The following is a 12,267-nucleotide window of genomic DNA, read 5'->3' as shown; positions in this document are numbered from 1 at the left end:
GTTTTGTACTCATGCTATGTATCCTTTAGTCTTAATGATGCACAGGTTTGGTTAAACTGAATAAAGGGGGAAATTTTGAAGAAAAAAGAAAATAGCTGTTTTACCCCTGAATCGCGCATGAGGTGTAAGAATGCGAAGGTGAAGGCGATCAGGTACAGTACAAACACAGTCAACACCTTCACCAAGGTCTTAAAGATGGCACTCATCATGTACACGTACAGACCAATGATGGCGACCCTGTCAGAAACACCACAAAACACATCCGGGTCAAACGTCAAATGTCAAGTCAAATGTTAAGTGCTTCCGGCTCAACAGATTTCAATAATAAGCAAGCTCATCTGACCAGCAATCAAAATTACAAATACATACCATATTGCGTTGATAATAGCATTGTTTCCATTACATATTGAATTTAGGTGAGTGCTTCTTTACCAGCTTAGCTAAGCGCAAAATAATCCACGATTCACAACTAGCAGAACAATAGTGAACTTCAAAAGTGCATTAGGATGAAAACACTATCTTTAACACATTAAGTACAAGATGATAGAGAGTATAATTTCATTTTCTTGGCGTATTGATAAAAAATAAGCCAATTCACGGTTTGAACTGCACATGCGCACGAGGCAAAAGATGAAGGCCCCTATCTCGTAAACAGTTGTTGTCTTTACCTTGCTTGATACCACGTCCAGACGTGTGTTGTTAATGTCTCAGCGGCCTTCCGCTTTGACATATATTGCCCCAATACACCACACTGCGCATGCACAGTTCAAACCGTTATCCAGCTTATACCTTCTGAGAAACAGGACAAGGTTGAGCCATCCGAACAGCACAGCGATGGCCCCCACCACTACCCGGGACGACTCGTCACCGCCCAAGATGGCGGGGACTGGGAAGCTCAGAGCGTACATGAAGGCGCTGACGTACAGCGTACAGGTCATTACGTCTACGTTCCGAATCAACCGGTAGCGTATTCTCTGGAAATGCACAAACATCAGTTAAGTACAAAGTAAAAATCTCATTTATCAACCAATCAGTTTAATATTTGACCTTTAGATGACAATAAAACTATCATGACAACGACTAACTTGATTATTTTTTCTAAGATAGTTGTAGAGGTAGCCGGTTGTTTCGCTACATTGTCAGTTCGCTACAGTCGTTTCTCTACATGGCACAAAGTTCTTTCGCTGCATGGCACAAAGTTCTTTCGCTACATGGTACAAGTTGCTTTGCTACATTTGAATGTTATTTCTCTACATAGACTAGTAACATGGTTTTACTACAAACACGTATTGTCAATGAATTATTGTTAGCTTTGGTCCGCTCCCAAAGCTAGCAAGGCTTGACTCCAGGCTATTGTAGACGACAGTGCTATAACTATGATTCACGAAGAGAAGTGTGCATTGTGCAACGTACCCGAGAGAACATTTTGTAAGCCTCCGAAATGATGGCAACCACGGAGAGAACCAAGACTAAGTACGGCAAGGCGCAGTCGGCTGAGTGCATCTGGAAAGAAAATGTGGATACACGTTGTTGCTAGTTTGGACAAGTGGACCGGCAAAATGACTTGCAGACTGCTGGTCAGTCCATAGTAACAACAATTTGGCTCCAGCAATTCTTCATTTTACGAGTTTTTTTTATATATGAATGTAATATCAATTTATACTGTACCTCGCTCCCTATGCACATCCCATGTGTATCGTTTGTGCGATTTCGCCAGTTGCTGTAGCTGGTCACTAGATTCCTTTCCCTCAAAGTCAACACTGTGATCAGCACGACATAGATGATGTGCAACAAAAGACCTGCCAGGAAGATCTTTAGTCCATACATGTTCCTGGAAGACGAAGGACGTTTAATTTGAATTTTGTGACTCATTTTGCGCATGACAGTTGGACGCACGACCACATAGTGCGTATGGAATGATAATGGTATTGTCTGAATATGATGCTATCCTTCCCCTCCACATCACAGTGCTTTAGGTGTACATGGCAATACCGAATCGACTCATTGTTATCAAGATGTTGTCATAGAATCGCAAAGCAAAATCAATTCTACACATCAGGTCAAAATAGCAACGTATACCATCATCGAAAGAAGGGTATCTTGTACCCTGACACCACTCAAAGCGCGAAAACATTAAAAAATCAAATCAGCGTTGCCTGCAGTTATGATTTTGTATTTACATGCATCATCAAGTATCTATGATTTCTTCACCTACCATTTGCGCTCTATGATCTTCTCCACTAGGCCGTGCTGGAGGCACTGCCAGCGGCCATGGTCGATGATGGCCTGCGAAGAACAAAAAGTAGAATACATTTCTAATCCACCCAATGAGACATTCATCCTACTCAAAGATTCCAATCAAGTATTTAAATCTACTAATACAATTCCATAATTCAGCCACCTTGAACAGATACGTACAAACAGATCTCCAACCCATCGTCCACCAGTATAATGTGCTCTAGTATATCTTAACTGTGGATACCTGGGGCTGGGGTTGCTGCACTAAGGATTTCTCAAACCCACTGTTTTTCAAAGTGGCGGATTTATGTAGCCCGGTGAACACATGTTGATGGCAGCTACACCTATAAGCGGTCGAACCTCAGACTGAGGACGATGCATGATGCAAAACGTACGTTTTCAAGTATTACACACTCTTGTTTTTGAGCATGCCAAGAAGCAACAGTAGCATAGCCACCAAGAGAAAGTAACCTCCGCCTCTTTGTATTTTCTTTCAAAACGTTAACGTATTATCATATTGTACATATTAGTTTCCTACCTTCAGCGGGGAACGTTGAGGATCTCTTGCATTAAGATAACTGAAGTCATATGTCCATGCCTAGAAGGAAAGGTAAGATAACTTAATGCTTGTACTTGAAAGCAGTTGCGTGCTGCATTGTCCGTAAGATAGCTACCCTCACTTATTGTTCTTGTCTCATCAATTATTGGTATGTATATGGCTGTGAAGGGCATACAGCCACGGCTGCCAAACTGTAGCTAGCCGGCTGCTATTGGAAAGGTCAAGCTTCGCTGACAAGGACAATTCAGAACTTGGAATATGAACACAGAATAATTGATTTGTGTTTCATTTATCATGGGGCACCACGCACGGCTTGTTGTGTCTAGCATGAGAAACTAAATATATATGATGTAATTGTCTTTCCAAAGGTTCCTTCCTTGTACATCCATACTTGCTAAAATACAAAAGAAGAACAACTTTTGCTACTTAAATCTGATAAACGCACCTTCCTCTTATCCGTGACGTCATAAGGATTCACCACCTCTCCCTCCTTGTCAATCATCCTGTCCATAAACTCCTGAGGTTTGCATGAAAACAAACTTTGATGTCATATCAGATAGCCTCCATAGCAGGCTCTGTGGACCTATTTTTTGGCTTTTGCTGATGACGTCTTTTTGTACTGGGTCGTTTGTGCAGTCAGTCCGTAACCATTAGGCTCGGTACCCCCAAAAAGGCAGAGAGCCTGCTATGGAGGCTAATATCAGGTTTCTATCTACATAGTCGCCTCCAAAACGAGGTTGAAAGTAACCTTCACAACTTTCTACATAGATGCACAAGCAACGAGAACAACACTGCACTGATGATTACTACATAGATTATGAAAAAGACCTTTCAGCTCAGAGAATCGAAGATTTTACACCTACATGGTTGTATAAATGTGTTCTTCTTAACGTTCTCGGCATATTGCGTAGTCAATATGTGAGCTCTACGTTGAAGTGGATATTCATTCTAAATCTTCACCTAAAAGTTCATCTGTGTTGGTAGAAGTCATTCGGCATCAAAGTTAAACTGCAACTGCCAACACAAAAATTGGGCTTACCCAATTTTTTTTTTACTGATCAGCTCCAGTCTCCAATCCTTGACAAAGACTGGAGCTGATCAGTCGAAAATCTGGGTAAGTCCAATTTGTGTGTTGTCAGTTGTAGTTCGACTTTGATTCAGAGTTTGAGTACAGTAGTTAGATGAAACATTTTAGTGTTAACGTTGTTACCACCGCCGCGTCTGGAATAGTTTTGACAATGTTGTAGAGTTGTGGAACACTGCTGGAGTGGCTGGCATCATCCGGATCCGGATGTTTCAGGACCTTGCGCCATCTGGAGGGAGTAAGAGATGAGTATAGTGAGCTAAACCAACTATTTCTGAAACGATGCAATGGTTAATTTCTTTGGACTCCAGCTAAAGACTTCGGTATTAATTCGATTCAATGGTGGGCTGGAATATAGGTGGCTACGTACCTTGCCATAAGTTTGTCAGATGTTACTACTCTCTGTCGCTACCAAATGCAAATGAAAACAATTATGCTCTGCACTTTTAGAATAGAAATATTTTCTAACTCTAACATGAAGACTTACAGTTGAACTACAATTGCCAACACAAAATTTGGACTTTCCACTGGTTCTATAGCGTCACGTTATGCAGATAGAACACGTGACTTGGTGAGCAGTCGATCATATGTTACAGAAAGTCTATGGCGCCCCCCGTCAAAATGACTTTCTTCCTTTCTTGCCTTTAATGCCCACGGTCGTGATGACGACCATTTTGGCATGTTGGAAAAGTCGGGTAGAGTGCCTTTCCCAAGGGCACAAGATCGGTGACATAGTAGGATTTGAACCCGGGACCACTTGGTTCTGAGCCAAATACGCTGCCGTTGTGCCACACGACCCTACACATGACTTCTACCAACACAGATGAACTCTCAAGTGAAAACTTACAGTTTGTGTTTGGCCATGGCTATGGCCGCCTCCTGTGCGTCTGCCTCGATGGCCACATCCAAGGCGTTCTGATGTTTGTTGTTCTCCCTCATGGCCGCGCCTTCTTCAGGAAGGTTGCCTTCGTACAGCAGGGCGTCGATGAGGTGGGCGTGGTTCTCCCGTGCAGCCACGTGTAAGGGGGTGTCCTGAAACAAAATAGATGACAGGAAAAAAACATAAGAAAAGCGTTCAAAGATCTCACACCTCCGTGAAATATTTAGTTTCTCGTATGCAATGTGTCAATTGGTCACTTCCTGTCATGATGTCTCTCTACGGCGAACGTGGCTAGCATATCGAAAATATGTAACTGCGAAACACAAGCAAAAAACAAACAAACCGACCAAAAAACAATACCTCCCCTGTGAGCTAATAGGCTCTTCCTTTGGCCCATGACCTGGAATGCCAGTTGTCGCACAACGTTGATAAATTACTAATTCTGGCAACTCTGAACTTTCCTTCCTGCTACTCTGTCTCAGTCTCAGTGTTTTACCTTTGCGAAATATATGATTAGTACGTCTCTCTTAAGCTAGTACAGTATTCCAACTCTTTAAATCTTCGTTGGCTCCGACCTAAACACGGAAACTAAGCCAGATCCTTACATCTGTTTAGAGATTAGATGTTACCATATTAAGCATTATCTTGTGCAGGCAAGTATGCGTTTTTACCCCGTTAACATCGGTCCAATGAAGGGACTCCCGATGAACCTCGAGCAGCGTCATCACCGTGTTCAGATCCCCACACTGTACGGCGAGGTGGAGAGGACTGGAGCCGTCCGTGGTCCTGAACAAGACGTTTTAATGATCATTTCTTTGTCAATCTTCTTGGGAAAAAAGACATAGTTGTGGAAGGCTTTGCTATAATATCCAGAGCACTAGAACGGCATTAGGAATAATCGTAAGGTAAAGGTAGTCCCATAGCCTGTTGAGGCCGCAGGAGCAGTGGGCTGTTATCCACTGTGACTAGGGCACGGTATTGGAAGGCGGAGCCCAACCCTCTCCTTCCACCGCATTTTAAATCCCCAACCGAACTTAGGTACCCAGTTTTACACTTGGGTGCAGTGAGCTGAGGAAAGCCGTGTTAAGAGCAGACCATCGGTTGATGTTAGGGAACTTGAACCCAGGACGTCTGGGTTCTGGGGCCAAACACCCTAACCATTACGCCAACACGACAGGAATATATATATATACTACGGGTCAGATTAAAAGATAAGTCCAAAGTAAAATTAAAGGGTCGGATCAAGAACTGTCATTTCCAGGGGTGAAAGTCGAATGCAGATAGCATTACGAAACCACAGACGAAACCCAACAGAATGTGTTCTACATACTCGGTGATGGCTGCTTGGTTGTGCAGCAGGAGCCGTACGATACGGTGGTGCCCGTGAGCAGCAGCCTCGTGAATAGCCTGGCGTCCCAGTCTATCCTCTGCCCTTACCAGCATCTTACGGTCCTGTGCATCGTCCACCTTCAGTAAAACCTCCGCGACATTCAGATGCCCATGCCTACAGACGAACAAAGGGTCGTGTAGTTGTCATTCACTGTCAGAGATAACGTTGCATGCACTGTTTCTAATGCCTTTCACGTAAATCTTAGTAAGGGGAAAATGTCGATAATTGTACAATTTGCAGCCAAAGAGCTATACACACACATATTCTTCGAGAATATCTGATGGTTACATTTCCGGTTTTATCTTGATTCCTCAACCCGTACATATACAGGACACACATACTGTCTTACAGGCTCTTGAATGTGCAACCCCTAATATATAGGGGTTCCACAGGACAAGGGTTAAGCTTGATGACATCCCTTTTTTCTTTTGATACAGCCCTAATACAACGCCCAGGTACCAGTACTTATTTAAAATCCTAAGTTACAAATAGAGCACAAAAGCCTAGATATGACAAGGAACAAGGACAGATGTACACTAAGCCTTAATCTTTAGTCGTAAAGACAGAAGAGATAGAACTCAGGTACCTGGACGCCTTGTGTAAGGCGGTCTGATCATTGTCGTCGACTTCTTTCCTGTTAGCTCCGGCTTCAAGAAGACACTTCAAACTCTAGAACAACACAGAATCAATGGTAATAGAACACACGGGTCATTCAGATTACCCTATCTTGGTATGTTGATATCAACCTTGTCCGCTTTGCAGCGAAGTACACTTACTGCAATACACCGTAAACAAGTTACACTTGCACCAACTTACATCAATAAAGCCCGACTTTGCTGCATAGTGCAGGGGGACACAGCCGTTGTTGTCTCCAGCATTGATGAGACGTCCAGATCTTGGATCCTAGCGGGACAAAGTTAAAAGTTTTAATTTGTTAATGGCAGCACTCATCACACACACAAACACGCACACACACCAAAGAAAATAGCAGAACGTTGCCTTTGGGTTGTCAATGGCATCAAGTTCAGTAAAAAGATTATGTTGAAAAACATTTTAATCCAGCCGGAAACAAGATGACACCGACATGACGCCAAAATCCAACATGGCGGCGCCCATGAATGCAATATAGGTTTTGCTATCGCAAACCTGTAATTATTAACCGTCCAAGTGTCACGGGCCAATCATAAAGCCTCAGGTTCAATATTACCTAGCCATTTGGAGGGTTAAAAGGGTTTATCATCTTCCTTATCTGCATTCAAAGATGATAACGAAAGTTATGTAGAAGATAGAATGTACCTCCAAAAGCCTGTTGAGAACTTCCAACGATTCGCTATGCTCCATGGCGTGATGTAGCACGTTTCTACCGTCGCGGTCTCTCATCGTGATCTCGGCGCCATGTTCCAGCAGCAGCGACATCTTCACCACGGAGTCGTGCCCCGCCACGTGGGCAACCAGCATCATCGGCGTCGACTCGAACTTGTCGCTGAACTTGACGCTAAGTTTCTTAGAGATCTGTGAACGTTGTGTGTTCAAAATAAACCAACGAAATCTTTTTTTGCATCCTTTAAGATACACGTATTTCAGTTGAGTGACCCCGAATAGGAGCGAAAAGTATGCATATAAAACTATTAAAAGACATGAAAACACACAAAAATAATAATGAGCACCAGTTGTGTATATTCTTGATATGAAATGTTTGATTTTCGTTCCCGCAAACAGCCCGTCCGGGCCCCGGTTTGAAAATGTGACCTTGGCATAATCAGGGTGTGAAATTAGGAGTTACTTGGCCAAGTTGGTATGGTTGTTAAAGTGTCTATCTATGGGCCATGGACGAAAGATAGATAGGACCGTCAGACTACCAAACAAGCAAACAAAAGGCTTCTCACGTCTGAGGTGGAACCAGGCTTACAAGGTCCTTTTCTCCGATCACTGAAAAACAAGTAACCAATAGATTGAAAAACAAGTAGACAATATTTCGCTTAAAATTGGGATTTAGAAATCAATGGAAAAGGTAGCTGGTGCACAAAACAACCCGAATGGAACTACTTCATCGAATTACATACCAAGTTCCACGGTCACTCTTCCTCAACATGTGCTTGAAGAGTTCTGCGGAGCACTGGGGCCGAGACGCCGCCAGGGTCAGTGGTGACATCGCGTAGATATCCTTGAGGTCGATATCAGCGTTGTGGTCAAGCTGAAATACACACAGGAAACGCGTGGTGGAAAAAGCATAAACAAAATACCAATTTGATTAATATAGCACAAAGAGGAGGATTTTTTAATTATAAATGAAAATAATTTTACACGACTTATATCACGCTCTAAGGATACAGCTGCACACCTTAAACGATTTATCATTTATGTATCTATGACTGTATAACAGATAGATAAACATCTCTTACGTAATTCACCCTATACTCTTCTAATATACCAGTAAGTATAGAATCTCAGTTGCAGCTTATACATTATTTTGGCAAGTCTAGCAGTAACAATACGTAACATGACTTTACCAAACAGCGATCATATTTATGATCACACTAGCTCATCACTGTTTTCGACTTTTCCACAAATGAAATATTACTTACAAGTCACAAGACAGCGAAGTATACCTGGCAGAATAAATAGGAAAGGAACTGCATATGCTCAGATGCAGAATACGTGACTGAAGTACTGTGCTATGCAAGTATTTACTTACGAGCACGCTGACCATGTCTATGTCGTTACTGTTCACGGCTATGTGAAGGGCTGTTCTGTGGTCCTGTCCTGGGACGTTCACGTTCATTTGTCCAACGTCAAGAAGAATCTGCACCACAAAAATACCATTCAAGTTTTCACCTTTTTACTATTTTAGCACAGCAAAACCATGACTGGTCTATTGCAAGAGGCTCGCTCCTTGATCGGTTGGTCATATCAATATGTTGATGGTGGAATCAGTGACAAACATAGTCAACCAAGGTAACCTACCAGATCGGCCGTTCGTGTAACCCAATACCTACCCACGTACCAAATATCATAACAATCTATCCAGGGGTTCTTCAGTTATGGTGACCAAACATATTCGTAAACACAATCAGACAGACAGACAGATAGACGCGCCAGAAAAATATCTCCATAGCGATTCTATCCATAGCGAAATGGTGACACATTTGACTAAGAAATGCATAAACTTGAAACGACCAAAATGTGTCGACCGAAAAGCGAGTCACTGACGGAAAGGCAAAGAAACGTGTCAAGGCTTATCTGTATTATGCGCAGAAGCGTATACTTACAACACGGTACGGGACAGCCGCAAGGGTTTTTGGCGAGCTTCCAAAGAGAGCACATGGTTCAACGGCCGCACAAAGCACACAGTGATCTTCAAGTCGCCATGCAACAATTCATAGGTTACGCTGTACAGTTGTGTATACCTGAGCTCACCTGTACCAAGTCGACGTCACCTGTCCTGACGGCCAGGTGCAGCAAGGTGTCTCCGGCGCCTGTACGGAACTGGTGGACGTTGTTCTCTCGTAACTTCTCCCTCAAACCCGTCCGATCCCGGTTCCGTATAGCATTTACTATTGCCATGCTGGCCGGGTGTGCCTCCGTTAATGACGACATTCGAAATGACGTCTCGAAAATATTGGAGAAACAACAAGATCAAGAAAGGGGTTTAAAGAACACTTCGACGACGTATGTCCTAAGTTGCACAATATCTTACAGGTCAAGCGACAGTTTCTTGACTTATCGGGATATGAAACAGTCGACTATCCGATAGAGGATGCATTCGTGCAATTTTCAGAAAAGTTTCGATTGTAACACTTTAGAAATGCCTCTATCCCTGTGGTGTCGCCAAAAATACCACATCTAATTATAATTAGGTACTTCCGTCTTCAGACTATTCCCCACACACGCTTGAGAAAGAAAGGTCAGGAAACATTTCCTGTACCCTCTCTCTCTTTCTAATTATGATCTCCAGGAAGTAGTGAGGTCCTCTTTGAGATATCTCCCTTTCTTTGTTAAACAAATTGATTTTCTTTGTGAACAAATTTGTTAAGCCAATCTCATTGATATCTCAATACATTGTTGATACTTTGCTTTGATGCGGATGCAATTGGGAGTCCAATTTTTATAATTTTTGGGCCCCCTAGCGGCATGTTATGATACTACAACAGAACTTCCGGTTTTTGTATCTTAAAACAATGAATCATGTTAAGTAAAAGAGTAGCGTATATCACTCGTTACGCGATATAAAGTTGAATATTCAACCAAGCAAGATTAACAGAAAACACTAGTTACGTTATTCAAAGGACATGGATGCTCGTCAAACAACAATGGCATCGCGACTCTGTGAAGAAAGCTTTGCTGGTCACTACGTATTAACCCCTTCAGGCTTCAGCATACAATGCAGTCTTTAGTGCCCACCTCAGACAGTCCTCAGGATTTATACCATGCACCGACCAGGAAGTGCCTGGGGGTTCGGCTTCAAAAAGCGTCGACTTTCATGATATGAGAGAAACCCATTTACGAGACATTTACTAGTCGCGCTACCTATACCCCTTAGGCATACAACTCAGCTTTCTAAAGTCTGTTTACTAAAACTTAACATATGGTGAGACTGGTGAAGATCACTTGTTCTGGGTGTCGACTATATTATCAAACTCTGTTGAATACAGTTTTACTTCAAATGCAACCATTTCCCGGTCTTGACCCTCTGAACTAGAAATTTCCCACCTATATCTACAGCCCCCCTTTTTTTAACAATCTCAAAGGAAGGCAAACGAAACCATACCTACCAGGTTCGCCATATTTGTTTTCACTGACACAGTGCTGTGCTTTGTTGTTGACTCTTATGAAATCTTTTCACGGTCGCTGCGATACATTCAGTTCATGGTGCTTCTGAAATACATGAAATGTTTGAGCCGTCACAAAACATTTTGAACTGCTTTACAGGATGTGGTTGACGGTTGTGACCTTTGGCCTTGACGTCTTAGTAGTACTACCAGGTGTTACAAGGGGGGAGAAGATTTTGCACGGCAGGTGGTAATTTCTGACAGGCTAGTGATTCATCGATCCTTAAACAATTTTTAACTTTTGGGGGTCGCCCTTTGCTTGTAGTAGTATAATATACATCTACTATCCCCTGCACAAGCATATCAGACGCCCTTCAATACTTGTCACCGTGACTAACAATGGCAGGCTATCCATACGTAGACATTAATGAACTAAACGCCTGAAAGCAAAAATGTGCCTACGCCTGAGCCCTGTACAGGGTCAAAGAGGTTACCTAGTATTTTGAGGTCTGTCACCCACAAAACATGTATAGAAATCATTCAACTGTTAGTTAAAATGTAGAAAAACATGTTCGTCCTCACAATTTAAGGCCCACCCCGCAAGCCTGTCTTGAAGCGACACTAAGTTTCCCCACACCAACCCGACAAGTTCCGAACGAAATGTTAAGAAAAACAAAATGTGCCCATGAACCTGAGCTGTTCTGGATTGTTGGTTTTCGGGTAATCGGATATTCTACTCTAATAAGACTACCACTAAGATCTACCCATACCAACACGTTAATAATATATTGCTGCTATAAAACACAAAATTTAAGAAGTCTTTAGCACCCACCTCAGACAGTCCTCAAGATTTTCACTGCCTGCACCCACGAGGAAGTGCCTTGGGGTTCGGCTTCGCGGAAAGCTTCTGTCACGAGATCCGCCTTCTAACAACTATCTTCCTCAGCTGCGGGCAGTTCTCCTAGAACAGAACAACGCGTGCACAAAGTTATAACTGTTTGTAAGTTAACTAAGAGCTGACTAAGTTAACAATAAAGCACCTTAATACGTCCTCCAGCCAAAACAGAGCGTCGTCCCTGTTAATAATGTTCTCACTCGTACAGGTGGGCGAGGTTCAAGTTGTTTACTCAAACATGCCAACCAAATAGCGTGACATTGGGAGCGCGAGCAAAGTACAGGGCATTTCCAAGAAAAAGGAATAACACTCTGTCCCCCTCTGTGAGAGTGGAAATGACCTAATTTCCAAGCAGATGTAGCAGTCGGGCTTGTCTTGAGCGTATTTGTCGATGTTTTGTAGACTTGTCAGGATCTTCAAACGCTTTTTACAGATACCTGTCGAGGCGTCTG

The 12,267-nt window shown here is 42.8% G+C and overlaps 1 protein-coding gene across 2 annotated transcripts in view; it reads right to left on the bottom strand.

Moving 5' to 3' along the window:
- LOC136441605 (transient receptor potential cation channel subfamily A member 1-like) overlaps positions 1-12,267 on the bottom strand; it is a 15,686-nt gene extending 3,419 nt beyond the window's left edge. Inside the window, exons 1-20 of one of the 2 annotated variants that reach the window (XM_066437990.1) lie at positions 11,753-12,267; positions 10,924-11,026; positions 9,569-9,760; positions 8,847-8,954; positions 8,215-8,345; positions 8,038-8,080; positions 7,448-7,663; positions 6,968-7,054; positions 6,738-6,820; positions 6,092-6,265; positions 5,433-5,547; positions 4,729-4,913; positions 4,008-4,110; positions 3,243-3,314; positions 2,777-2,836; positions 2,216-2,286; positions 1,669-1,831; positions 1,414-1,503; positions 790-974; positions 105-237 (exon numbers count right to left, since the gene is read on the bottom strand). In XM_066437990.1, the coding sequence (XP_066294087.1) occupies positions 105-237; positions 790-974; positions 1,414-1,503; positions 1,669-1,831; positions 2,216-2,286; positions 2,777-2,836; positions 3,243-3,314; positions 4,008-4,110; positions 4,729-4,913; positions 5,433-5,547; positions 6,092-6,265; positions 6,738-6,820; positions 6,968-7,054; positions 7,448-7,663; positions 8,038-8,080; positions 8,215-8,345; positions 8,847-8,954; positions 9,569-9,760; positions 10,924-10,935 (2,223 nt within the window). In that variant the 5' untranslated portion in view covers positions 10,936-11,026; positions 11,753-12,267. Of the gene's footprint in view, positions 1-104; positions 238-789; positions 975-1,413; positions 1,504-1,668; positions 1,832-2,215; positions 2,287-2,776; positions 2,837-3,242; positions 3,315-4,007; positions 4,111-4,728; positions 4,914-5,432; positions 5,548-6,091; positions 6,266-6,737; positions 6,821-6,967; positions 7,055-7,447; positions 7,664-8,037; positions 8,081-8,214; positions 8,346-8,846; positions 8,955-9,568; positions 9,761-10,923; positions 11,027-11,502; positions 11,563-11,752 lie in introns of those variants that run through there. The other variant, XM_066437999.1, reaches the window with a different exon arrangement.

Source organism: Branchiostoma lanceolatum, chromosome 1 (assembly GCF_035083965.1).
Source record: "Branchiostoma lanceolatum isolate klBraLanc5 chromosome 1, klBraLanc5.hap2, whole genome shotgun sequence".
In the NCBI taxonomy this organism is placed as follows: domain Eukaryota; kingdom Metazoa; phylum Chordata; class Leptocardii; order Amphioxiformes; family Branchiostomatidae; genus Branchiostoma; species Branchiostoma lanceolatum.
This window is presented reverse-complemented; position numbering and strand designations above follow the sequence as displayed.